We start from the raw sequence: 25,629 nt of genomic DNA on the forward strand, positions 1-25,629 counted from the left end.
CTTAGTTATTATATTGCAGAATGCCCAAAACATGAAACAGAGAATAGCACTCATCTTCGTGTTTACTTATTTATTCATTCATTCTTTCTCTGCCTTTTTTCTGTCTTTGCCCTCCGGTTTGCAGCAGCCACTGCAGGCCAAGACCAGAATTCTCCCTCCTCTCTCTCCCTATTTTTTGGCTCTTTTCTTCTTGTTCTCTAATCTTTTGTTTCATTTTCCTCTGTTTTGTGAATGCCTAGGCATCTCGACGCACTTCTTATTTGGAAGACGGATTTCTCAAGGCTGCTCTTGGGCGACTGCAGCGGTCAGACTGATCCCAAGATGAGAATCAGGTATGCGTGGGTCAGAGCGAACTATCCAGGCTACAAAACATTTCACACTTTAAAATCTCAGCTTTAATTTGAGTAGTTTTACAATGACATAGCAAGAGCTATGTGGGATATACTGCACTTCTTGGGCAGCTATGTGTTGCTCACGTGGCTCAAAGCTCACTGAGCATTACCGAGCATTGTAGTTCAAGGTGGTTTGAGGTATCCATGTAAAGTGGCATTTAAGGTACTTGTCTTTCCAAAATCACATGTGTATATTTTGAAAACCCATGTGCACAGAGGTAAAACTCGCCAACAACCAACTACAACTCTTTCAGATTGGAGGACTAATTTATAGCCCCTATTAGACAAGCAGGTGTGAATGAGCACCCTGGTCACGTTTTTATGAGGTAAGATTTACTTGCTCACGAACTTTAAATGTCAGCAAGTAATGTTTGAATGCCGAGGATGCTTTCCAGGATGTACCCGCCAGCAATCATGATGTTGAACCCCTCGGTAATCCACAAAAACACATGCAACAAGAAACAGGTTGAGTTGTGCAACCAAGTTCTGTGGAATAATGACAAAATATCAACCTGGCCAGTGGCATTTACTGATGATTTCACTGCAGATAGAAGCAACTCGAAGTATACAAAAGCATTTAGTGTGGTAGGATTCTCCGAAATGCCTCTAAACCCGTTCAGAATGGCAAACCTAAACATTTACCCAAAGCAACCCCAGAGCAATTCAGGGGGAAGAAGTTAAACACCCTGGAACGGCCAGGTCAGTAATCTGATCTTAATCAGATTGGGCTTAATTCCACTTTCTGAAGACCGGAAAGGCAAAGAGGTATGGCAGCAGTCATGAGGTGAAGGCTGCAGCAGTAAAGGGCAGGGAGAGCACCACCGGGGAAGCTACAAAGCATCTGCTGATGACTATGGACCAGGGACCTCGGGCATTTACAGACTGCACAATATTTTAAATATAATGTAGTTTGACTTCACATATGTCTGTAAATGACCTTTGTTCCCTTGGGGGGATAAACCCACTCAAATTAATACTAAGACTTGGTACTTTGCATCCTTTATTTATTCCTTACTGGACTGTCATTATCTATAGCATGATAAGGTGGATTTAAGACCAGAGCATTTTTGTCCTAGATCTACATGAACAGATTTTGATCTGTGGGGCAAAGAAAGGAAAAAAAGCAAAAATAAATGGCCTTGAATATGTGACCTAGCGAAAGGGGGGGAAAGAAGAGGCTAATACGACTTGTAAACTTAAAAACTTACATAGTTGTCTCGTGCTGACCAGCCTGGGTACAGCTGCATGTGGAGCTGTCGTTCTTTCCTGGCCAGCTCGTAGTACTTGGCCTGCTCCTCCCGCGATAGGGCGTGCCACTGCAAAATGAGAAACCAGGCACAGAAAGAAGAGATTTTCACCCAGAACAGAGATAAAAATAGAAGAATGTGTGCATGTTGTGTACTTTCTGTAAATCCCAAAGTATGTCATCATTAACTACGACTCTTTTCTTCCATCCCATTAGGCCCTTTACAGCCATGATTGAAATCAGCATGGCTGAATGTCTTGTGCGAATAAGCTGGTAGGACTTACCCTTCGCCCCAGGATCTGGTTGATGGCAGCACTTTCCTTGAGTGTGCACTCAGCCACCACTTTGGCCCGCATCTCCTTCATATAGAGCATGAAGGCATTCAGAGGTTTCTTTATGTGGACCTCTTTCTTTTTCTCTTCTACCTTTTTACCGTCTGTCTGTTTCCTGTGATGGGGCAGAGAGCAGTGAGATGAGCAGAGTCTATCTCCAAGTGGTCACCAAAAGTCAGTAATAGGAGAAAGTTTACTCACGAGCTGTCGAGAGAGCTGATGTCACTGTGCGAGGATTCCTGCTTGACGTTGGGTGTTACGATGGCTGGGTGAGGGATGCCCGTGGTGTGCAAACTGTGGTGAGGGGGCACCATGTGTGGGGGGAACCTAGAGGACAGAAGACTGTGTAAATCGTCAGAATGAACACAGGTGAAATGAGAAGATGGAGCACATGTACACACAAGACTACACGTCAAAGCACATCATGTATTTTCAGTTTCTTTCACAGAAATGGAACTGACCCTTAGCCACACTAAATACAAACATTCACATGAAAATTTCCTAAGTATTAATAAACATTTATAGACTTATCTACTCAAAATGACAGTTTACTCAGTCACTAAAGCTTAAAAAATAGTAAAAAGGTCATTTTCTGTTGCTTAATTACTACAAATCCACACTACACCCAGTCCATTTTTTTGATGGGATTATATGGTAGCTTTATCATGCGTCTCTAACTCTACTGGGACAAACATGAAAAAAATATAAACATCGTGCTGAATTCAGTAAGACATAAAACCAGTAACTGATGTTTTATTGAGGCCACAGCTCAATGTGAGACAATCAAAAAAAATTGTAACGCCTCCTGCTGGTCAACAGAAAGAACACAGGTTTAGAGGAAAGGCTTAGCTAATTTAGCTTAGCTAACAGCTTAGCTTGCAGTTAGCTAACATTTTACATGTTAGCTAAAAATGATCTTTGTTTATTAATACTGTTAACTAGTGTTGTGCAATTAATTTTCCCAATGGCTCACTAAGAAACTGGGACTGTTGTTGAGGGCCACGTCATTCTTAACACATTTTATCTCTTAAAAGCTTATTAGCCGCAGCTTTAGCTAGTCTTGTCCACTTTTTTTCTTAATTTCCGATGGTATGTTAAGCTACCAATTTAATTTGTTCGTCTAGGACTTGAGGGCTCCTCGAACTCCTGTTTTCATAGTTTAATGCCTTCGATAGCTGAGAACTTCTCAGCATGCACATGTCATTGCCATCTATAACAAATGACATATACAATAGGTGTGCACATGGTTTCCAAATACGATTCTACTGGCAATTACTATTTCCATCATTCAGCTGTAGATAACAAGGGGCGATCAAAGATTTCAGTTTATTGCATTTTGCCAGTTAAACGAATATGAAAATGCCAGATTTGGGAGAGGTAAAGCTTGAAGTGTTATCTCTTATCAAGGAATTCTGCAAACTAGATGAAAATGTTCTATCATACACTCCGGTATTGGGTCTGTATTTATTTCCTCCCATTCGTTTCTGCCTATTCAGCACTGTCAGCAGCACTGACATTTTTATCTTCATCCCTCTGCACTCCTATCATCATTTCATCATCTCCAACTGTGCCACATATCGAGGCCAAAAACTCTTATTTATAAAAATCGCTCACACCGGCTAGAACAGCCATAAGACTCTGCTGTTCTGTATGCGCCAGTGTATGTATGACAATAATTATTTGTGTGCGATTATTTGAACATGCACGTTCATGTGTATGTTTACAGCATGGTGCCTTAGTTCCACGTGACCACACACAAATTCAAGAGAAGAGAGGATGATGAAGGAGAAGAAAAAGGAGAAATAATTCTTTTTTTAAAGCAGCTCATTATCCAGCAGTGTCTGGCTGCATGGCTCCGAGCCAGAATATAATGATGAGGATAAACTCGCCAGGAACAACTAGTTTCTGTTGGAGGCCATCTCAGGGGAGTGCCAGTGCTCCCCCTCAAACTCTTTCCCTCTTTTTCTCCTTTCCCCTCTTCTCCCTTCATCACTGACACATTGGTGTTTGTGCCATGTCATCCGATGATGGGGAGCTCGGCAGCAGTGGCTGCATATCGCCCATCATTAAGGCTGCTGCATTTTCTTCACTCACCCCGTTTCCTCTCTCCCTGTTCACCCCTCCCTCCTTCTCTCTCTGTGCACTTGTTAAAATTTCCTCTGTTCCAAGATCTATTTTTCTCTACTCTCTTCTTCTTCTCTACTCCTCCCTGTCCCCTCACCACCTCCACGCTCCTTCGTTTCCTCTCTCCACCCCTCCTCCTGCTGCCACCGCACGGCCCAGGTTATGGTTTAAACATGACGGCCATCCCTTTGAAGCATGGGGGCATCATCATCACCATCATCGGGCTCATCAGCAGCAAGCAGTGCCTTGGACCAATTTAGCCAACACAGAGAGGGAGATGCATTGGAGACCCCACCCATCCACCCACCCCAACCCCGGGGCTCCTACGTCTCAATCTCAAAGGTAAGAATGGCTGGTGGGAAAGGGGGGGGGGGTCACCGGCGCAGCAAGCCCAGTGTCAGCCAGTGCCATTTAATTGCCAGTGTGAAGCGATAGCCCCCGTGCCTGTTTAATGTATAATGATCCGGCCGGTGCGCTTCTCCCGTTAACCAGGAAAAGAGAGGGAGTGGGATGACGGGGGAACATATCAAAGGGCAGGCTTAAGCACAAGGGGCAAGGGGGCCTCCACATCCACCCACCTGTCACACATACATTCACACGCACACAGACAATATGGGGGACCTGCACTGGCTCCAACCCTATTATCAAAATAATGTCTTTCATTTGCTCCGCTGACTGTCTCTACTCTCCTTGGCTCTTTTTCCTCCCTTCCTACAAGAATGTATTTTTTAACAGGACCTAGGTGTAAGGTGCTCATTGGGGGGGGGGACTACGAGGTACCGGATTCATTCCTTGAATCCTAATTCAGTTCGGGCTAAGGCACCCGGGACTGATATGAAGCAGCGCTCTCCTGCAAAGACCTAACTCCCGACAAGAGTACAAGCCAGGATGTCTTTTCTCTCAGATTTTCCGCAGCCAGCCCGCACGCTACAAATCGTTTGAGCTATCACAGCAGTGCGGCCTGATCTTTAAACAAAACCAACAAGCTGAAGCAGGCTGTGATGAAGGGATTCTGCTATGCTGCTGACACAATTAGACAAATTGTTACTAGATTTTGTCAGCTAGTACATTTTTTTCCCCTCATTTTGAGGGGGGTGATGTACTAAACCCTCCCATTCACCAGAGAACTCCCAGAGCCCTCCATCTATTCAGTTATACTAATTCAATTAGGGGCCTCATCACAGGGCATTAGCTCTTCCCCATGGCCAGTCCCCCCCCACACCCCAGCCAGAATATTCAATTAGCCGCACTGGAAATAAGATGATCACAATGTAGAGGCTGTCATTAAGGGACCAAATTAGCAGTCACTTAAAGCCCAAGTTGGCTGGGTACTGTTGCCAGATGCCAATGTCTGGATAGACCCACCATCTGACCCTTTGCACTTGAGACTTGCTGGGGATGGGCTGTGAGGGGCCCAATCTGACTCTAATGCAGACATCGTTCCAACGAGAAAGCAAAATTGGTGCAAGACAGAATTTTAAAAAAACAGATGCAAAAAAACTAAAGTAAACCGTCTAGGTTAGCCTATAAATGAAGCTACCCTTTATTCTCAGGGTTATGCTTCACAAAACATAATTCCCTCTTGAAACTGCTCCCTTCCTGCATCTACATGATCCATCAATGTCACAGAGGTCTAAACAAGCCGCCCTCAGGAGCTGCTTTTCCAATCAGGCTGTAATTAAACTAAAGCTTGGCTTCATCCCTAGACTCCAAACCAGCGCCGTCCAAAGTCCCCTGCTGCAGGGGCATGTAGAGGGAGGAGGGAGGAGCAGTGGGAGTGGAGAGAGTGGGAGGCTGTTTGTTTTTCTGTCTTGGTGCTTTTTTGACTCATCCAGACCCACAAATCATGGGGTTTTCAGGCATCCTAAATTAATTACGGTCACTTCCCACACAATAGAGAAGACGTGCGTTCCTCAGGGGAACAATAAGTAGCTAACTGCTGACTGACAAATAGACACACATATGTATAAAAGATGGCAACGAGTACACACACACACACACACACAATGCCCTCCCATGGGTGCACTAATGTCCAGAGCAGCAGATGAACTGGACCAAAGCACTGGCCAAGTGTCAGACCCCAGCTTATATTACGTAGTCCTCTTCAAAGTGTTGCTGTTTGTTTATCTGTCTGCCTGCTTAAACTCACAGCAAGGACATGCCCCATCTCATTTCACATCAGCCTGACATGCAGCGGGGGTAAATGTTCTTCAGGGGCCTCATTAGAAAATGATAAATATAATTAATATTTGAGCATGCTAGCTGAAGCCCCACACTGGAGAATTGGCCTTTTGAACAGAGATGGGGGAGTGGGAGCGCTCCTTAAGGGAGAAGTTTCTGCTCACTGTTTGTGCACATGAGTGTGCGTGCGTGTGTGTGTGTATGTGTGTGCTGCTTGCGCATTGCCCTCACAGCCAACACAAACACACACCAGTGAAGGTACAAGCAAATGAGAACAAGCATGCGTGTGTTTAGCTCTTAGGGCTTAACTCACCTTGACATGGATGCGTTGACAGTGAGCGCAGTTGGGTAGGGGTGTCTAAAACCCCCTGTTGTGATTGGATAAACAGGTTGACCTTGCCTAAGAAGAGGGAAGAAAAGAAGAAAGACAGAAAGGTAAAGGAACAGAGTTGATGGAAGAGGAGAAGCTAAAGCCCTCTGTCTCTCACTTCTCCCCACCGTGGGCCTCTTTATTCTCATTTGATCAGGACAAAAATCTAGGGGATTGCAGAGCGCAGATCAAAGGGAGGAAAACTCTGAACAATTTGAATGCCACAAATCTTGATAGCAATGGCTAATTAAATTTCATAACCCTTCGCTCTGTGTCGACAGAGTGGGGCCCCGTTCCTCCCCAAGCTGGAACTAGGTGTTTTGTTGTGATAATTAAAGACGAAGCGCGGGTCTCTTTAATGGAGCCATCACACTAATTGAGGTCTACACATCCAAAGACAAACAATAATGAATGTAAATTTATACCAAAATAAAGTGCAGCAAATCAAAGGGCGCCATGGCTGCGCTCAAGGCCTCTCTCGGTATTTAGATCGCGGTGAGAAAACATTAAATTAACAGAGCTTAATTTGTAGCCTTTTGTCATATTAACAAGTGTTGACAAGAGTTACCAGGGGAGAGCCCCTATGTGGAATTGTGGGTAAAATACGGGCAATCACAGTTCATTAATCTAATTGAACCATACACAGACATGCAAAATAGTATTTGACACAAAATAGCAAGTTGAGGTTGGTGAGGGCTTAAAGGAGCTGCTGCTGTGGTTAAGCAGCGAGTGTGGAAGTTGGTGGGCCAGCGAGAGACAGAGAAAGCTTTTAAAACTGTGTCCATAAATCCATAAATGAAATGTATGAAAGGTAATATCCACTTTTCTTGTTTACAGTGCCACTCTTTAATGGTTTAGCTTGATGCGCACCTTTATGCTTAGCAATCATCACAGCATGAAGATGTTTCTAGCCTTTCTGCACAACTCACAGGAGAATAAAGATGAAAGAGAAGTAAAAAAAGGATTTGCTTACTGTGGTACTAACCATCCCAGCGGATGGGGGATCTGGCCGACAGTGCCAGGTGACAGTGGGTAATAAGGAGATATATCTGGAGGATGTGGAGGCCTTGGAATTCCTGTGGAAGAAGAAAAAGTAGAAAAAGAAGATGACAGGAGGAGAGAGGAGGTGGACAGGACGAGACGATGACAGAGAGAGGAGAACCAAAATCTTTGTCAGTGCTGGGATCTTTTCTTTGTTCAGTTTCACATATGAACGGGGCAGACATCACAGGAGTGCAGATGGGAGGAAGAGGAGGAGGAAGAGGGCTTGTTGCATCGAATGTACACAGTGCTAAATCACACTTCCTGATCAAAGGCCTTTGAGGCGGCACAGCGGCACAGTGTGTTGGAAGAGGCAGAGGGGAAGAGAGGTGAGGAAAAAACACCAACACGATTCTTGTCACATTTGTCTGGTGACTCAGAAGATTAATGATATAAAATGACTGAGGTTTAGAAGTTAACAAAACATAGTATCATAATTAAAGCTTTCTATCTGATCAAAGAGCTGCCAATATGAGGCTAGCAGTTGAATCTGCCCGCTGATTTACACTGACAGTCCTCGCTGTATGGGCGTAGTTATTACATACATGAATAAACAAAGCAGTTAAGAGCTTCCTTTTTTTCAAATTCACCTCAATATTTCTGGATTTAAATCAGATTAATAGTCAATTAGCTTTACATTCGATGCTACCAGAAGTACAACGCAGTGACGATCAAACCCCAATATCCGATCATCAGTCTCCATTCGTTGAAGTGATCCTCAGATTTAGCATAAAACAAGCAGCAAATTTTGTTTTTCACCCACCGACGGTGACAAAGATATCCAATTTAAGGACAGCTCTTTTTGAGGGCATCGGCGAGCAATCACAGCATCCACGGTGTTGCCTTTACTCTCTGTGGCAGCTGACAGGCGAAGGAGCTGCATCGACAAGCTGCCCCGAACGAATGCCTTGAAAAGGTCTCGTACACAGCCGGCTGTAAAAATAACTTTCTCTCTCATGACAAACTTCAAACAGGGAACACTAGACAAGTGTAAAAGTGTGGCAGGGAGGGGTTTATGTGCAGCAGACCAGGAACTGGGGGACATTTTTTATTTCTTTCTTTTTTTGGCTGGCTGATGTGCGTTTCTTCCACACAGCTTGCTTTTGCCCATCCAGCTGATGCTTCAGGTATTTTGGCCTGTGGTAACAAAGCCAACGTAAACCCAGATGAATCTTCATAGATTAAAGACGTTGGCTTCTGCTGGTGTTTGTTCCCAGCTGATTTAGCTCATCCAGGATCTGACTCTTGAGGAATTATGGTACGTATGGACTCTTTTTTCCAAAGCAGAAAACTTTTCTTGGGAGTACAGTTATACCAAAAGCGAGTTCTATTAAAAAAAAAAAAAAAGAAAGAAAGCCTGTGGAAAATTATCCCATCGCCACCCAGCGCTCAAGACCTAATATAGCTCATTAATTAATTAAACACTGTGCCCAATTAAGCAGCCCCATTAAGCACTACATTAAACAGCAGCTGGCACATTATTTCCCCTTTGTAAGGGCCATCATAATAAGGGAACATTATTACCTAAAACACTAAGTGAATCCACCAGAGACCTCTGAAAAGCATGAAATTATTCAGCACACTGAAAATGCATTAACCTGAAAGGACGGGCTGAATGACAGTTAGCAAAATTAAGTGCTGGGTCAAGATGCTCGTGGAAATGAATGAAATTGCCTTAAAAAAAAAGTGCGCTGAATGAATGTAGGAGACTGAATTGTGGGTACAAACATGGACACTGACTGCAGGATCAACAGGCTATAAAGCAGGCGTGGAGAAAACCTGTGAAAGTCTGTGTAAATCTTTCATACTGAGGAGTTTTGTGCACTTAGTTGAAAACTGTGTGCTTGCTGGTCTTTAAAAGTAAAGAGCTCCCACTACAGTGGCAGTATTATTTTGAGCATTGGCAATTAGAGCGGTGGCTGTTTACTGAATTCCACGTTTAACGAGAAGTTTACGAGGCACTCTGCAAGGTTGTTGTTCTGAAATGTAAGGCCCCCCCTTTTTTTTTTTTACCCCCCTCAATCAAAACCAAACAATTTTAGTGAGCATGATAGCTGAATCAATCAGAAACAAATTAGAGCAGCAGTTTTCAATAAGAAGCACTTGAGCTGACCTTGTCCTACATTAAGTATCTTGTAAACAGTGCTAGTCATGTTTATGAAGTCATCAAATGAGCAATTAATGGATAAAATAAGCTTCTTTTTTTTTGTTTCATTCCTTTTCACGTTACCTGCATTGAAAGTGTGACATGAACATGACTACATACTGTTCAAAGAGCTGTGGTTCCTTATCAAAGAAGAGAAGCTTATGTGTTTTTTCACCCCTTGAGACTTATTCTTAATTTGTTCGGAACATAATTGGGTTTTCGGGAGGTTCATCCTGTCGCTTTTGGAAAACAAGTGCACTTAATTCTGAAGGTGTTTCGAGCAGAAATCAAACACGCCCGTCTCCGCACGCCAGTTAAACTTGTGTGAAAACACTCCGGACCGTACCTGTTTTGGGATCCACGTCTGTCTGTAGGTGAGGTGGGGGGTTCCCCGGTGTGAAGTGTTCATTGCTGTAGGTGATCAGAGGCGTGAGAGGGTGCACATGGTGGGGGTGCTGTACCACTGGAACCTTATTAGACTGAGAGACAAGAGAGAGGAGGAGGATACAGAGAAAGATAGATGGACAGCGATAAAGAAAGAGGAAAGGAGGGGAGAGAGAAAAAAAAAAGAGGCGAGGTTGTTAATATTTGGGATGTGAGTTAAAGACTGCAGGCGCCTGCCATAGAGTTACAACTTGAAAGTTCTCCAAAGAAGAGCTATCAAATTCTGGGTATACTCAAGGCGCCAAACCACCAAACCACAGTGAAAATAGCATGGTTTGTAATTAAAAACACTTCTGTGGTGTCACTGTGGAATTCGGTAACACAATCTAAGAGGCTTGTGGGGTTGCCTGTTCACATTTGAGTTTGATGTGTGATGAGGCACTTTTAACCACGGTTGTAAGTGAAGTAATCGATCATCTGTAAACCACAAAAATCAAGGGAGCACGCGCGTATATCCACAGTCATTAGCAGCTCTCCGCTCAGCTCTCGAGCCTCCTTCTGCTATCCCCTTCCCTCTATCTATTCCCCCAGGGCCCCAGTTCGCGGAGGGTATGGGTGTATTGTAATAAAAGGGTTAGGAGAGAAGAGGTGGGGCCGTAAATCCATTTCTGCATTTTTGCCAAATTAGTTTTAGCTATGTAATCTTCTCTTTGTGCTTCTAAGTGGCGCAGGCCTCCTTTTTTTTTTTTCAATTACCCAAAGATTACAGTTGAGCTTTAGGGGTGTGCTGCCGTGGGCCCCTGTGTTAACCGGAGCTCAGCCCCCCTCTCATCAGGCCAGGGCTGGGGACAGACTAATACACACAGTCCCCAACCACAAGATAACCAGATTAGAGCTCTGCTGTAGATTAGGCTGGTGGCAGAGGCTGCTCTCGCCTCTTTACCCACACATCCTTATCCTGCCCTCAGCAGTCAAAGAAGCAGCACTAATCAGGCTTATCATAACATGGATGATATGTTCAGGGGGAGAGGAGTGAGACACCAAGCTGCTTGCGTGCGTATGTGTGTGTTCAGTCTGCTCTCTCGTAGGCCACACACCCTCATTAGTGACTTTAACCCATGCAAGAAAGAAAAAAAAAAAAAAAAAAGCTCCACTGTGGCACATTTCCAAAAGACTTTGAAAAACATTAATGGGACTAGATGTTGGCAGGGGAGGAGGAGGAGTGTGTGTGGGGGGATACATGCATAAGATACACAGCTGCCCAGTGCTCATTGACAATACAAATGCAAAGCTACGGGCCCAGGGCAAGACAAATGTGAGCAGAGATTAATGCTGCAAACTAATCATCCGCCCAGTCTGTTTGAGGCTGAAGTTAATATCGTGTCTGTGTGAGAGCCCGATGCAGCAACAGCCCATTCAGAGTCCCGTGCTAAATTTTCACTGGGTAGTTAAAGCTGTCTATCTGCATGGTCGGTACAAGCATGGCCATCTAGACCTCTATTCTATAATGGCAATGCTGGGGGAGTGGGAAGAGTGTGTGTGGAAGAGGGGTGGGGGGCATTCCCTATTGCCGTGGTCCCAATGAAAGATTAATGAACCCCAGCAGAACTCCAGGGAGGCAGAGAGAGACTCCTGGGACTCATTCACAGCCCTGAGCTGAAAAGGCTAGGGATGGGAAAAGGGAGAGAGGGTTTGGGGCGGGTGTGTGTGTTTGTGTGTCAGGGTTGGAGGGGTGGATAGATGGAATGGGATTCGTTAAAAAGAAACACAAACGAAGGCACTCATTGTTGCTTAGGGAATCCTTATCTGATCTGCACACCCAGAATACAGGGATGAAAAAAAGGTGGAAAAAACAATCGTGATAGAGGTTACGGCAGCTGCTGAATGTGGCCGATGAGTCGGCAGCTGAATGCTAGAAGACGGCCTCTGTCTCTCCCTCTCTCCCTCTTTTTGTCCCCCCATCCCCACCACCTCATCGCTCACCTCCTAACCTCCTCCTTCACGTCTCTCCGCTCCTCCCTCGGGTAATGATGTGAAAGAATGTTGTCAATTCTTCAACTCTCTGCGCTGAAAAAGCTTTAGTGGACTTTTAAATGAGTTCTTTTGTCCAGGGACCCCGGCCATTGAGAAGACAGTTCAAAATGCCCATCCACTGAGTCCACATTTAGACAGAGGGTGTTAGAGAGGGTGTGTATGGGACTAAGAGGGAGGGAGAGAAGTAGAGGGCAGACGATTTACATCACAGTCACTTGTGGTATAAGAGTGTCCTCATTTTTTTTTTTTCCTGAAAAGCTCAGAGTGATGCAAATAGCAGTAGGCTGAACTGCCTGCTGGAGGTGGAAAAACGTGAAGCCAGAAAAAGGACACTGTAACATAAACTCAAGTTTTGGTGTTTGTTGCAAGACTTTAAAGGTAGGTCCTTTAAAAGAAGCCTTTATAGTTTGAGGACTCAAGAATTGGTCAAACTAGCCCCCACTGTGTTATCTACATCCTGCTTACATCAATCAGTCAGCTGATATCGACCTTCTTCCATCAGCTAATACGCACACTCTGCATTTTTTGCAATCATCATAACTTCCTGCTGACGTCAAGACAGTACCCGGTGGTCCCTTGCGGAAAAGAGGCCCAGCACCTGCCCTGTGGCCCACTGTGGGACAATGCAAGGCCCAGGACTCGTCTAGCAGGCTGCTGGGTGCTTGAGCCGCACAGGGCCCACACAGGGAAACAAAAAGCAGGCGACGTGGGAGGCTTTACTCTCCCTGCTCCACAAAAGCCAGGGGTAAAAAGAAAAGAACATTTCCTGCCCCTACACCCCCGCTGACTCGCATCCTTCCCACCACCTATGTCGTGAAAATAAACAAATATAGCAGGAGACGGACGCGCCGCTCTGCAGATGTGACGAGCTGATTCGCGAGCTCGAGAAAGAGATTTCGCATTCAAAACAGCCTGAAGTAAAATTTAAGGGCACCCTCTTGCGCGAACATCAGTGAGCACGTTTACTCTTTCCACATCCAGGACACAGATATGGCACCTGCTGCTGAAATCCACCCAGCAGACACAAACAGAAGCAGCAGTTGTTGGCGTTTGATTGTGTTATTAATATCGCCTTGGCTCTTTTTTTTATTTATTCTGATCCGCTCCTCTTTCTTCCAGATGTGAGGTTAAAATGCTCACAGGAAGCCTGCATGTTTTAATAGGGTCATAATCAGCCTCTTCCTGCAAATTCAATCCATTTCAGCAAGTGCATAAATAAAAACTATATATAATATATATAGTAGCTGGTAGCTTCCATCAGTGAAAAGCCTTTCAGATGTCAGACCTTTTGGAAGGGAGAAGGGGTACAGGAGAAGTCAGGGGGGGAATAAAGTGACAGCAGGACAGAGTAAGACAAAGGGAGGGGGACAGAGAGGTGGAGGCCAGACAGGAAAAAGCTGTTGGCCTTGCATTTCCGCCTGGTGGGACCTTGCAGGGCCAATTTGAGCCCTAAATGTGAAGGTGGCGACCTTGTGGGCCCAGTGGGTGGCTGGGCAGGGGGCTAGAGCCTCTGTCTCCCTGCTTCATGTCATGATATGATGAGTTGTCACAACAGCTTGCAGGGCGCTAATGAGCTGTAGTGAGGCCGGGGCAGGGAAGGGAGACCGGGAAGAGAGGGGTGAGGGATGTGGGGATGACAGTGGCGTGATGGATTGGGGTCCTCCAAATTCCAAAGCAAGCAGAAAAAGCTGCCAGAGCACACTGCCTCTCCCAGAACACGCAAGTGGCCGGAATCCAAATCACATGGAGTGACACCATACAGAAAACAACACAACAGCAATAGTGGGAAGGGGGGAGATGTGTGTGCGCATGATTTGATATAAAGCAAAACAAAACAAAAAAAAGAAACAAAGTACAAACGGTGCTGCCACTAATCTAATCATCTGGTATCAATCGATGCTGTCCTGCTGAAATCTGTTTACACAGAATTAGTTTTCCTTTGGGAGGCATAGAGTGCCCCCTCCAGGCTACAGATATTAATCTCTAAGCAAACGCCATATCATACCAATGAATGTTCAAACACACACACACACACACACACGCTAGTCCTCGTAGCACTCAGCCAAATCAATCCTCAGATTCAAGCAGACAATCTAAAGGAATACTTAGAGATTAGCAGCGATGGAATATGAAATGCTCTGACAAATTACAGGCTTATCAAAGCCATGACCTTCCAGGATAACATGCTGATTAAAACTCTGCTACATTTCAAAAATAATAATTTTTTGGTTAATCAGAAGAAGAAGCAGGAGAAGAAGAAGAAGAAAACTCCTCAAAATATTAAGAACCTGGGGATTGTAAGGGGGAGGGGGGGTGATTTAAAAAGCAGATATGGAGGTGTTGATCAGTTTTCTCTTGCAGAGAAGATGCATCTCCGAGGGCAAGAGGCTCCCGAGACCACAGTATATTTAAAAGTTAATCTATTCACTTTGCTGCAGTGACATGCTGACTGCTTGATCAGAGCGCTGAACAAAAATATTATGTGGGCCAGAGCCTTTGCTCCCCTTCCTCCTGCTCTCTTCACTAACACTCAAGTCATTCGTCATCATTTATTTTTTTCCTTCTGCTTCCCATCTTTGATAGTCGGCACATCAAATAGAATCGCAGAAAGGACATGTTCTGATATGTCACAGATAAATAAAACTGCGCACAAATAGCTTAAATATGAAGTGGTATTTTGGTAGAGCTGTTGTATTCTGTGAAGACAAATCATCCTCTTAGACACACGTGTGTTCAAGCTTTTTCCCCCCTCTTCCTTTTCAGTGTAAACAGCCTCTTGAACTCACATACCTGAGTTAAAGGAGGCTTCTCTGAGAGGTGATATTGTATGACGGCGTTAAGAGCCAGACTGAACTGTGCCTTTTGAAATGCAATCAGTCCCTAAGAATTTCATCAGAAAGCCGAGCAATTAGAATCTGAATTGAATGGCAACATTAACAAAAGAATATGTTAATCTGTGAGGTTGCCCCAAATCTTATTTTACATTTCACAGCTAAGACATGAGTTTGATCAAATATTATCAAGTAAATAATTCTCCTCTTGAGAGAATCACGTCTATTGCCTTTTTAATTAATTTAAGCACATTGTTTATAACGTTTATTATGTGGGCTTTAAAGTTATGCTCACAAGTGTGTGGCAAAAAACAAATAAATAAATAAAAATATTTGGGATACTGGTCTTGGATCAAGCTCAGGCATGCACATACACAAGCACACAAACACGCACGAGTTTTCAACGTCAAAGTATTTCTAACAGGCTTTTTAAAAAAGAATCAAGTGACCACCACTCTCTCAGCCACCCCCCCCCCCCCCCAAAAAAAAACCACTCCCCTCCTCCCTTTCCCCTCACCTATCTACAACCGGCCTGCACCACAACAGCTACCTGTCAAAACAATGTTAAAACCCTTCAGTGGTAAGAAAAAGCAGAGACAGTGAAGAAGCAGGGGAGCAGCGTTACTCACCCAGCTGCTCAGATTGAGGTGCCAGCAGCCCACCTGCTGGAGGAGAGAGAGCCCGGGGCCTAGGACTCCTGCCTTGGCTCCCGTCTCCTCCGGCCCGGCTGGAGCTCCATCCCGCGGGTACATGACCCCCTCGGTTCCACCCCCACCCCCACCCCTGCCTTCTCCTCCTCCTCCTCCTTCTTCTTCCACCTGGCCCCCCCCCCAGCTCCTCCTTCCCCGTCTACGCCGGGGAAAAGCCCTCTCACTTTCCTTGGCCGCTCCTCTCCTTCACTTCTTCTCTTCCTCCTTTGTCTGTTCCTGTCTTGACTCCTTCCTCCACTGTGTGCGAGTGTATTGCCGGGCATGTGTGGCGCGAGCGTGCATATGTGTTTGTCGTCCCCCCTCGCTTTGCGTCTGGTGCCGCAGCCAGCTGACCATTGTTCCCTCAGGTTTTTGACATTAGAGTGCGTGTCTCCTGACGTGTCTAGAGCAGGCTCAGGGTCTGAGGCCTAGTTTCCCCCCCCATAAACACACAGTCACCAAATCCTCTCCACCCACCCACCCACATCTGCCTGCTCAAAAAAAAAGGAGGAAAAAAAAGAGGAAAGAAAATCCCCCAAAATCCTTCACTCTAACCACAGAAGCACTTGCTCTTTGCGGCCACCAGTCTCCTCTTCTTTGTCAGAGAAAGTTTTGATGCCGGTGACAAGAAGTATAAGAAGTGAAAGCCAGAATGTGGACAGAGAGAAGGAAAAATTACTCTGAGCAGTTGTTCAGCACCGCAGTAGTCTTCCCACTAGCTATACTCCAGAAAAAAATACTCACAAACACACACACACATACATATACACACAAAATCAGTTATTACCCAAATCCCTGCTGTACGTTGGGTCTGTGTATGTGTTTCTTAAGAGTATGTGTGTGTATGTGTGTGGGCTCTGCTGTGCCTCCAGGATGCCCAGAGACGAACTGGCAGCTTGAAAAGCTTTGGCTACAAGGTAAAGCGAGCAAAGCGAGAGATGGAGACAAAGAGAGAGAGAGAGCAGGAGAGAGAGAGAGATAGAAAGTGGAGGAAAAAAAAGGAACAAGACACAACAACATCCACAAAGGGAGGGCAGGCTCAGCAAAGTGTGGCCAACAGTCACTTTATCTGTGTGATGCTGACAGTCCCCTCTTCATGCCCACTTTCCAGGGGAGAAACCAAGGAGAGGGAGAGAAAGTCTTCACTCTGACACAGACGTGGCACCTTTCGTTGCAATCTCTCTCTTTTTTTTTGGTTCCTGTCCTCTACCCCGCTCTACTTTTTTTCCTCTAAACAATACCTTAGAGTGGAGAACAATTCTTCTTTTAACCCCCCTCCTCCCTCCTTCCAACTCAATTCAAGGTTCATGTGAACAAGGCCTCGAGCCCCTCCTCACTGCCCTCTCTTCCCTGTTCTCCTTTTTCTCTGCAACTATTTCACCTTCAAGACCATTATTCTTCTGAATACTGAAACCAAACAATAAGCTTTGTGTGGTCAAGATTTTTTTCTCCCCCCCCGAGCAATTCAAAAGATGTGCCATCCACTGCAGAAATAGACGAGATGTATTTAAAAGGGAAATCCTTCAAACGAGACTTTTCATTTATTATTTAAAAAAATAAAATAAAAATGTTCCAGAATTTTGCAATGCTGTTTGTTCGCTTTATTTATTTAGTTTTGGGTGTAGCAATAAAATAATAAATAAATAAATGAAATATCCAAAAATATTTTGTTCATCCTAACATGACTAAAAATAAGAGAAGAGGAAATATAAAAAGTTTAGTACAGTTTAGTTTAGTAAACTGAGAAGAAACAAAAAAATGCTACATGTTGAGGAAAACTTCTTTTTCAGTGCAACAAATTAATTATTTAAAGTAATAAGTCAAGCTGTCACACTTTTTAAAGAGATTTTAAATTTTGCGTTCTATAATAATAATTAGGCTTGCCTTATTTTAATTTAATCTGAACACCTGGACCTGAATAAGAACCATGACAAATTAAATATTTATAGAATAAATGTCACATTTATTCAATTTTTTTTAACATGACCTAAATAAGAATATCAATTAAAAAAAATAAAAAATAAAGTTTAACTACAGTGAGAAAATTTGTATGTAGAAACAAGCAATAATTTCTTTTTTGGAAGTGAGGTCAGAGAAATGAAAACACAAATGCTTCTCATTACAGCATTTTAAAAGCTGGCAACAGAAACAACTGCAAAGTTTTTTTTCTTAATACAACAGAGACTTTGTTTTCCTCAAAATACGCTCTCGCTTTCTTTTCCTCCTGCACTCGCTCAGCCTCTCTGCTGCTGTTAGGACCCTGCTCTTCCCCTGGCCTGCAGCAGGCAGTCCTGAGGCCCTTAAAGCCAAAACAAAGCCCTGGGAATGTCCTTTACACAACTTGAACAATAGCGCCGGGGCTCCAGCTTGACAAGTAAAAGAGCTCCGACAAGGCGGTGGCTAATTGCCTGCCCTCCCTCCATTCAGCCGCCCCGCCACACTCCTGCCATCTCCTTTTGTCCCACGTGCACTTTCTTAAGTAAACTGCCAGTTTGCCAGCAAGTGATGGACAGCTCCCAATCATCCGGCCACAATGGCATCAACGCCACAACACAAGAGAGCACAGGGAGGATAAAAAAAACTTTTAAAAACCCTCTTTTTTTTTTTTTATTCGACGGTCTAAGATGTTCGCACGAGACCGAAAAGTGTGCGAGGGGAAAAAAGAAAAGAAAAAGAATGACGGACAAAAAGTTTTACAAAACAAGGAAATGAAACAACCTATGACCTTAGCAGTTCATTGTTTTCTCTGATAAATCACAACAATCGGAGGCAAAATGCACGAGCACCAACTTCAAAGTCCTCAGCAATTACTATAATAATTACAGTATAATCATGATATTTCCAAAAAATTCTATTTGAGTAAAAACAATTGAAATTCTTTTAAACACACAAAATCCAAATTAAATATTGACTCAGATTTTTTTTAATATTACCAGAAGAACGAGAACAGCAGATGTGAGCGATGATCAGATTTACTTAAATTAAAACGTCAATAAAATATATATTTTAAAACTGATTCGATACGAATAACAGCATGCATGAATTAAAACGTGAAATAGCAGCATTTTATTTTTTAAAGCACACAATAAATAAGAATCGTATTTGGTTTGATGTGTTAGAATAATGCACCCCTGTCAGGCTGTCAGGACAAAGCAATCAAACAGTGCCTTTCATTATCCAAATTGTCAATCTGTCACTTAGCAACATAAGTGTTATAAATTGCCAAACGGAGCACAGAAAAATATCCACGGATAGATTCAACCAAAACATGATATTTAAAGTCAAACAAGCACCAGAAAATTAAGCACAGCTGTAATTAAAATGTTGAAAAGTCTTACCATTTAAAAGAGCTGTATTTGAGATGCTGCTCGGTTCCTGGTTAAAACAAGCATGCTGGCACTCATGGTAGTGCACAGACTCCAAGCAGACTCCCACCACCATGTCAGCCACTAATCCACTGGGGGGCAGCACCTCATCTACGGCAGCCCCTCGCTAAAGCCCGATGGGTTAAGCCGATAAGACAGCGGCCGGAGGACCGGGCGACAGCCAAGGTAATGCTGGAGCGAATTTAGGACGGCAGCCCTTCGGGTCCCAGAGCGGGGGGGAAGGACCGCGAGCGAGCGGCCAGAGCTGGCTGTTCACTTTCAGCCACCTCACGCATTCAAACGCACACTCAGAGGCTGCGCTGCTCTTCTCCGCGTCTGTCCGGGACTCCCTCTTTACCCCTTGCCCATCTTCATATCCCCCCTAATAAGCTCTTTTGTGTCCATCTCTCTTTCTTTGATAAGTTGAAAGAACAACAAAAAGAGGGCGAGAAAGAAAAGCTTTCATTCAGCTTGCTTGGAAGACATAAAGGTAGTGGAGTGCTGTCTATAGGAGTTGCCCTAACTTGGCTAAACTCAAGCAGCGGGGTGTCTCTCGTCATGTCATTAATCCCCAAAACTAGCCACGCTCCATTCACTGCTAGTCACACTAAATTAAATGCAAAATCAAAAACACAAACGCCGGGCAGAAGAAGTGTCAGAAAAAGGGGAAAAAAAGGCTAGAGAAAGCTTTCCGATCCAGGGCAAAGGGTGTGTGGTGTTGCAGCCACGTTGCCCCTAAGTCCTGCCCGTCGGTAGCCCCAATTTTTGATGTAGGAAGCCCCGGGAAGAAAAAAAAAAAAACAGTCTCACAAAAGACAAAAAAAACAGACATTTATCACCAAAAGAGCCTGTCACTGTAGTACAGCTTTTGCACCTCCAACTCTCCTGCCTGAACTCTCTTAAGACAACTGAGGGGGGAAAAGGAGCCCCAACTCCAAAGTCAAACCTGCCAGACAACAAGGCAACAACAGCAGTTAAAACAATACCCAAAAATACAAATAAATGGATACAAGCTGTGGACGGTTTTCAGGAGAGCTGGCAATAGTAAATTCAACCCGGCCAACTGGTGGCTTGAAGAGAGGAAGCCCACTCTTAAAGCCGTGATCCGACCATCCGCTATACCACCGCTGTGAGCCTTTTAACCACAGCAGAAAAAAAATTACTATTGATCTTCAAATGGCGATAATTGAAAAGATCAAAAAGATTAAACAAAAAGAAAAAGAGAGAAAAATCAAGAATGTGCTGACTTACCATGTTGTGCTCCTTTTTTGTTGCAAGATTTTGTTTAAATAAAAAAAATATTTGCTCAAAGATGCAGCATTGGAGGTGTCAAATTTTTGTAGCCGTCTCTTGATCGTATTACTTCCACAGTCCTGGTTTCCAATGCGTCTGAACTTTTTCCCTTTCTCTTTTATTTTGTTTGTGGTACCTAGCCTTTTTTTCCCCCTGCTTAAGACTTTAAAAGCCTTCAGCTCAGTAAAGCAGCACAAATTATCTTGCCACCTTGCTCAGCTCTGATGCTTTGGCCGCTAACTTTGGAAGGCCCTTTACTACTGCATCAAAATTAGCATTGTCAAAGCAGTTAATGAATATTAATATTGTATTTGTCATTGGAGCTGGCCCATTGCTGAACTCCAAGTCATCCATCAGGGACAAGATTAAGCACACAATTATTTCTGACTGACAGGGACCAAATCTGGAAGATTTTTTTTTCCCCTCCAACAATTTAAAGAAAAAGACACAACATCATCTTAAGGTACCTCCCATGAGACGAGACAAGATTAATACACTTTTAATGAAGCAAGATTTCATGGTGCACGAACAGCAGGAACCTCGAGAAAAAAAGGAGAGAGGAATATAGAAATATTTCGGCTCAATTTCTACAACCATTTAAGCACTGGATTTATAAATTACAACTAATTTCGATGACAGGAGACAAAATTTTACCTCAAAGATTTATATTTTTTTTGGAGTGAAAAACATTTGTTCTCTCAGGTATCTTTATTAATACATAAAAGCTGGATTTCACCTTTTTTTTTCTTTTGATCATAGAAAAAAATAAGACGTGCGTGTGCTTCAGAGTGAGCGTCGCTGGAGATAAATTTAACATGAAACAATAATTAAAACACGGGACCTCCGGCTCTCTCGGCAGAGCCCGGCGGATCGCCGACCGCTGAGGACCACACAGGCAGCCTGCATCAGCACCACCCGCTGCACCAGCTCCATCCCGGAGCTTTCTCCCCTGCTTCGCCGCCCGCTTTCCACTGAAACGGCATCACAACCAGCAACTACGGCTCCCGGCACAATTTTCCAAACCTTCATCGAACGTGTGACAATTCTTATTATTATCTGAATAATAATAATAATAATAATGCTGGTTTCATTTCTCCAATGAAAATCCTCATCGGAATTGTTTAGTAAATTTAAAGCTCTCGTTGAAATATTTACCTCAACAAATATCACTGCTACTAACACGTGTCTAGAAAAATTAAGCAGATGACGCATCATCTTCTTTACTCCTCTGTATCCAAAGCACCTTTTGCATGATTTAAAAAAAATACAAAACACTTTTCTTAGTATTGTAAATTTTGCCCAGCTTTCCCAGCAGCATCCTTCCTTTCCCCACAATTATCTGATTTCTCTTCTCTTTTCAATCATTTCAATCGGGGGAACGGACAAATTCTTACCGGGTCCAATTAAAACTTATTTTCTGTTACTTTCTGTCGTCTGAAGAACACAACCATAAAATAAAGCGAAAAGGCACAGACGCAGTCGCACAAAAAAAATGGCAGATGTGGGGCACTAATGCCAGCAGCCCAGTGAATTGGTGTGAGTGTAGGGGTCAAGCTGCGGGCTCACCTTGGAGCGCCGAGCCCCTGCCGACCACCCTGCCGGCTACCTAATACCATTAGTAACCCTTAGATGAACATACTAAATTGGCCTTTTGTTCTCCAGGAGCTGATCCGGCCTCACCAACTCACTGGTATCACGGCACCGAATGCAGATGGTGCTGGTTTTCTCTGAGATGAATAGCGCGCTTGAGAAAGCGCTGCTTCATCCCGAATCGCCCGATCTCTAAAAGCCGTCGGCGCGGCATTATCTTATTTTATTGTATTTTTTAAATGATGTCGCGTTTAAAAAAAACTGGAAATAATTCTTTAGATTTTTCTTTTTTACCAGTTTATTTACTTTTAAATCTGAAATTTAACTAAGTGTGTGTCATACATATAATTTAGTATAAAAATGTGAAACTCTTAATTTGCAAGATTGTTCAATGTTTGATTTCACCAGCTAAAAATTGTAAATGTAATAAAATTAGGAAGCTAACCTAGTTTAAAAAAAAATCTAATTAATTGTGGGTTTAAATAATTATCTCAATTATCACAATGTATCGCTAAAAATATCAAAGAATCAAAATTTCAAATGTGCATCACTAATAAATCATTTAGATTTTAAACATACATCTCTTTAAATTCAAATAAGTGCAGGGAAGGGAATGACTCAAATTTAAATTACAATTAATAAAACAATCTTTTCATTGTTGTGACAAGGGCACAGACACTGATTAAGTGTTCACACAAGGCCGTCTATGAAAACAGGCACCAAACGCTGCGAATTAATTCAAGTTGAGAGCCTAAAACAGGTCCAATCTAGGTGAGGAGGAGAGAAGGGAAGGGAGAGACGAAAGTGAGCGGAGCAGCCAGCTCTGTGGCCCAGCGTGATCACATCAGCGCTAGTATCAAATTAACTCTCTGACTTTGAAATTTATTGATCTGCTATTAAGACACTAGTGAACTTGATGAAGTGAGTGCTGTAGGTGACTCTGGGACTTCAAAGTGTTGCACCAGCCACATAAAACAAGCCACTTTGATCCCCGCTCCGCTCCTCGGATCTGGAGAGGGGGCTTCAGAGGAACCCCCAATTCTGCTCTCCTCTCTTCTCCCACTCATCCCGGGCCCGGGCTGCGGCTCTCTCTTTCCCTTTCCACATCTGTTGATGCCCCAAGAACCGGCAAAGCACCGCTGGCACACAGTGTTCAATCGCACCAATGGAGAACGCAGTAGTGCACAGTGGTGCAGACAGATGTTTTTTCTGATTCACTGAGAAATCATAATAAAGCAACACACACACACACGAACACCAAAAAATGCAATACGATGTCAAAACAACAACTAGACTAAGGCGGCCATCTAAGCGCAATGGCATTAAAATTCAGTGTCGATAAGAAGGGGATTCTTCATGCCAAATACGGCATGTAATAAGGTCGACGATGAGAGAGACAATGCAGAGTGGAAGATAGCAGTACTATTGTGTGGTGAATACATCCCCCTCTTCGCTTAAGGCAAGTCTTCCCACTACATTAAATATTGTGTGCTGCCAATCACACCTGCCTTTTTTTTCATTTTGTGCCACTGGGTGGAGGTAGTAGTTAATGTTTTCAACATGCACTCTTATCACTACAATATACCGAAGCAGACACAAACCACAGCCGGCCCACAGAACACCACCTCCTCTCCACAAACTAAAAACATTACAGGACAAAATACAGGAAATAAATATGGAAAAAAAGCAACAACTAAATAAAATCCTATTTGTTTCCTCACATCATTTTGCAACAAAACAGCCTACAAAACTTAGGTTTGCCCTCCACTGAGCTGCTAACTTAGCGGTACCGATTAAAATAAATATTAACGGCTAAATTAATCATCGGGAGGACAGTGTTTGCACTCAAGCTCCAGTGCTCAAAGGCAGGGGTGTGTATGTGTATGTGTGCGCTTGCGCGCGAGTGTGTGTGCACTTGGAGTGCCGGGGCTAAGCTGCGTCTGTTTAATTAAGAGGGGTAAAACAGATGACAAATGCGAGACAGTTAAACATTTAATGTGTGCTTATCTCCCCCCTCATTTATTTAGTTGGGAGAGATTCAGAGTGGGTGGCGTTTAAGAGTGATGTGCCGGCGAAACGCTGGCGGAATTAGAACGCAGCCCCGTGCGCCGCGAGAAGTCAGCAAGCAGCACGCAGCCATTTCCTGACAATTGTTTTGACGTTTTGCAACTTAATTCTGTTTGATGGGAAAGAAAGGGATTAGGTAATAAATCAAATAAACACAAATATGGATTCTGCTACACAGCTGTTTCTGAAAAGCAAAAAACCAAAAAAAAAAAAGGAGGACAACATAAATGACAGCGTAACTCGATTATGGATAAAGTATTTTTAGCATCATTGCCTAAATTGTCAAAACAAACCATGCAATTAAAAATGCAACTATATCAAAGGCCTAGTTTCTCCTTCATTTCACCTGACAAAGACTTAATTTTTTTTTTTCTGGTTGATCCCCATTGTGTATCTCGTACTGATGCACATTGCCTAGAGTCAATGTCAAATCCCAGCTCCAAAAGTCCCGCAAAAAATACAGAACGAACAGTGCCCGCGGCACACACATTCCTTTTACTCAACCCACTTGCAATATCTCACCCAAAGTTACCGTTTCCACTGTGACAACGTTAAACTGAAAAACAAAAAAATATTACATACCTAGAATATATACTCTACCTATACTGTGTGCGTGTGTTTATGTAATATATAGCGTCTGTTTATCACAGTATGTTAAAGAAGGGAAGACAGAAAAAGAGAAAGAGATAAAATGGGGTGGAAGGGGTGGTGGGAGAGAGAATGGAAAGCTAAAAAAGCACAAAAAAAAGAGAGAGTGAGAGAGAAAAAGAAGAAAAGGAGGAGGAGGTGGAGGAGAAAAAAAGCACTGTGCCAAAAGCATATATAAGAGAAACCTTCACCAATTAGTGGGGAGAAACGGGAGAGGGAGCTGCCGCGGCGTCGGCACTCAAAGAGCCAGGCCTCGCGGCGAAGCTGTCATGTCGGCAGGATTGATCAACAGGCCTGCTATTTCTAATGGCATGTTGTCATGAAGCTGCAGCCATGGGGAGCCACCTGCCTCAGTCCTCGCACAGCACTCCGTGTGTATGTGTGTGTGCGCGCGGTGTGTATGCATGTGTGTTTATGTGCATGAAAGATGGTTTTGGGGGGTATTTCAGCAGCCATGCCTATTCTGTGCCCATATATCTTTTACTAACAATTTGAAAACAGCCTGGAATCCTCCTCCCACTCTCTGGCAGTCTACCTTGCCTACCCCTGAAGGTGGAAGAAATGTGCCATCTTGGATCTTTCTTTATTCTCACACACAGCAAAGCCAAGCTGAGGTAAAATCCAAAACAATGGAAGACCACAACAATAAAAACAATAACAATAATAAAAATAATAATCATAATAATAATAGATTAAATTTGTCTTTTTAATCTTCACAGGGAATAATTACTGTCCGACAAATATATTCCTCAGTTGTACGGTATGAAACACGACACTACAAGTAAAGTTATCCTGTCTTTGATTAAAGCTCGTTTCCGTTTCATTAAAAAAAACAAGAAAACCCAACAACAATCTGTCTAAGAATAACCAGACAATGGAAGCTTGCTTGTAAAATG

At 43.5% G+C, this 25,629-nt stretch overlaps 1 protein-coding gene and 1 long non-coding RNA gene across 30 annotated transcripts in view; one reads left to right on the plus strand and one right to left on the minus strand.

Annotated features, from left to right (window-relative positions):
- LOC120738154 overlaps nt 1-1,606 on the plus strand; it is a 42,217-nt gene extending 40,611 nt beyond the window's left edge. Inside the window, exon 4 of the long non-coding RNA XR_005696908.1 lies at nt 240-1,606. This is a non-coding gene — a long non-coding RNA (uncharacterized LOC120738154). The remainder of the gene's footprint in view (nt 1-239) is intronic.
- Nucleotides 1-25,629, minus strand: part of tcf7l2 (transcription factor 7 like 2) — an 87,575-nt gene that overhangs the window by 7,525 nt on the left and 54,421 nt on the right. For 18 of the 29 annotated variants that reach the window (XM_040039240.1, XM_040039253.1, XM_040039244.1 and 15 more), the window contains 6 exons: nt 10,179-10,311; nt 7,619-7,721; nt 6,589-6,675; nt 2,172-2,312; nt 1,923-2,085; nt 1,601-1,708 (listed from right to left, as the gene is read on the minus strand). In XM_040039240.1, coding sequence (XP_039895174.1) covers nt 1,601-1,708; nt 1,923-2,085; nt 2,172-2,312; nt 6,589-6,675; nt 7,619-7,721; nt 10,179-10,311 — 735 coding nt within the window. Of the gene's footprint in view, nt 1-1,600; nt 1,709-1,922; nt 2,086-2,171; nt 2,313-6,588; nt 6,676-7,618; nt 7,722-10,178; nt 10,312-15,710; nt 15,845-25,629 lie in introns of those variants that run through there. The other 11 variants (XM_040039243.1, XM_040039254.1, XM_040039255.1 and 8 more) reach the window with 2 other exon arrangements.

The sequence above is a fragment of the Simochromis diagramma genome, unplaced genomic scaffold, assembly GCF_900408965.1.
Source record: "Simochromis diagramma unplaced genomic scaffold, fSimDia1.1 OVJJ01000402.1, whole genome shotgun sequence".
In the NCBI taxonomy this organism is placed as follows: domain Eukaryota; kingdom Metazoa; phylum Chordata; class Actinopteri; order Cichliformes; family Cichlidae; genus Simochromis; species Simochromis diagramma.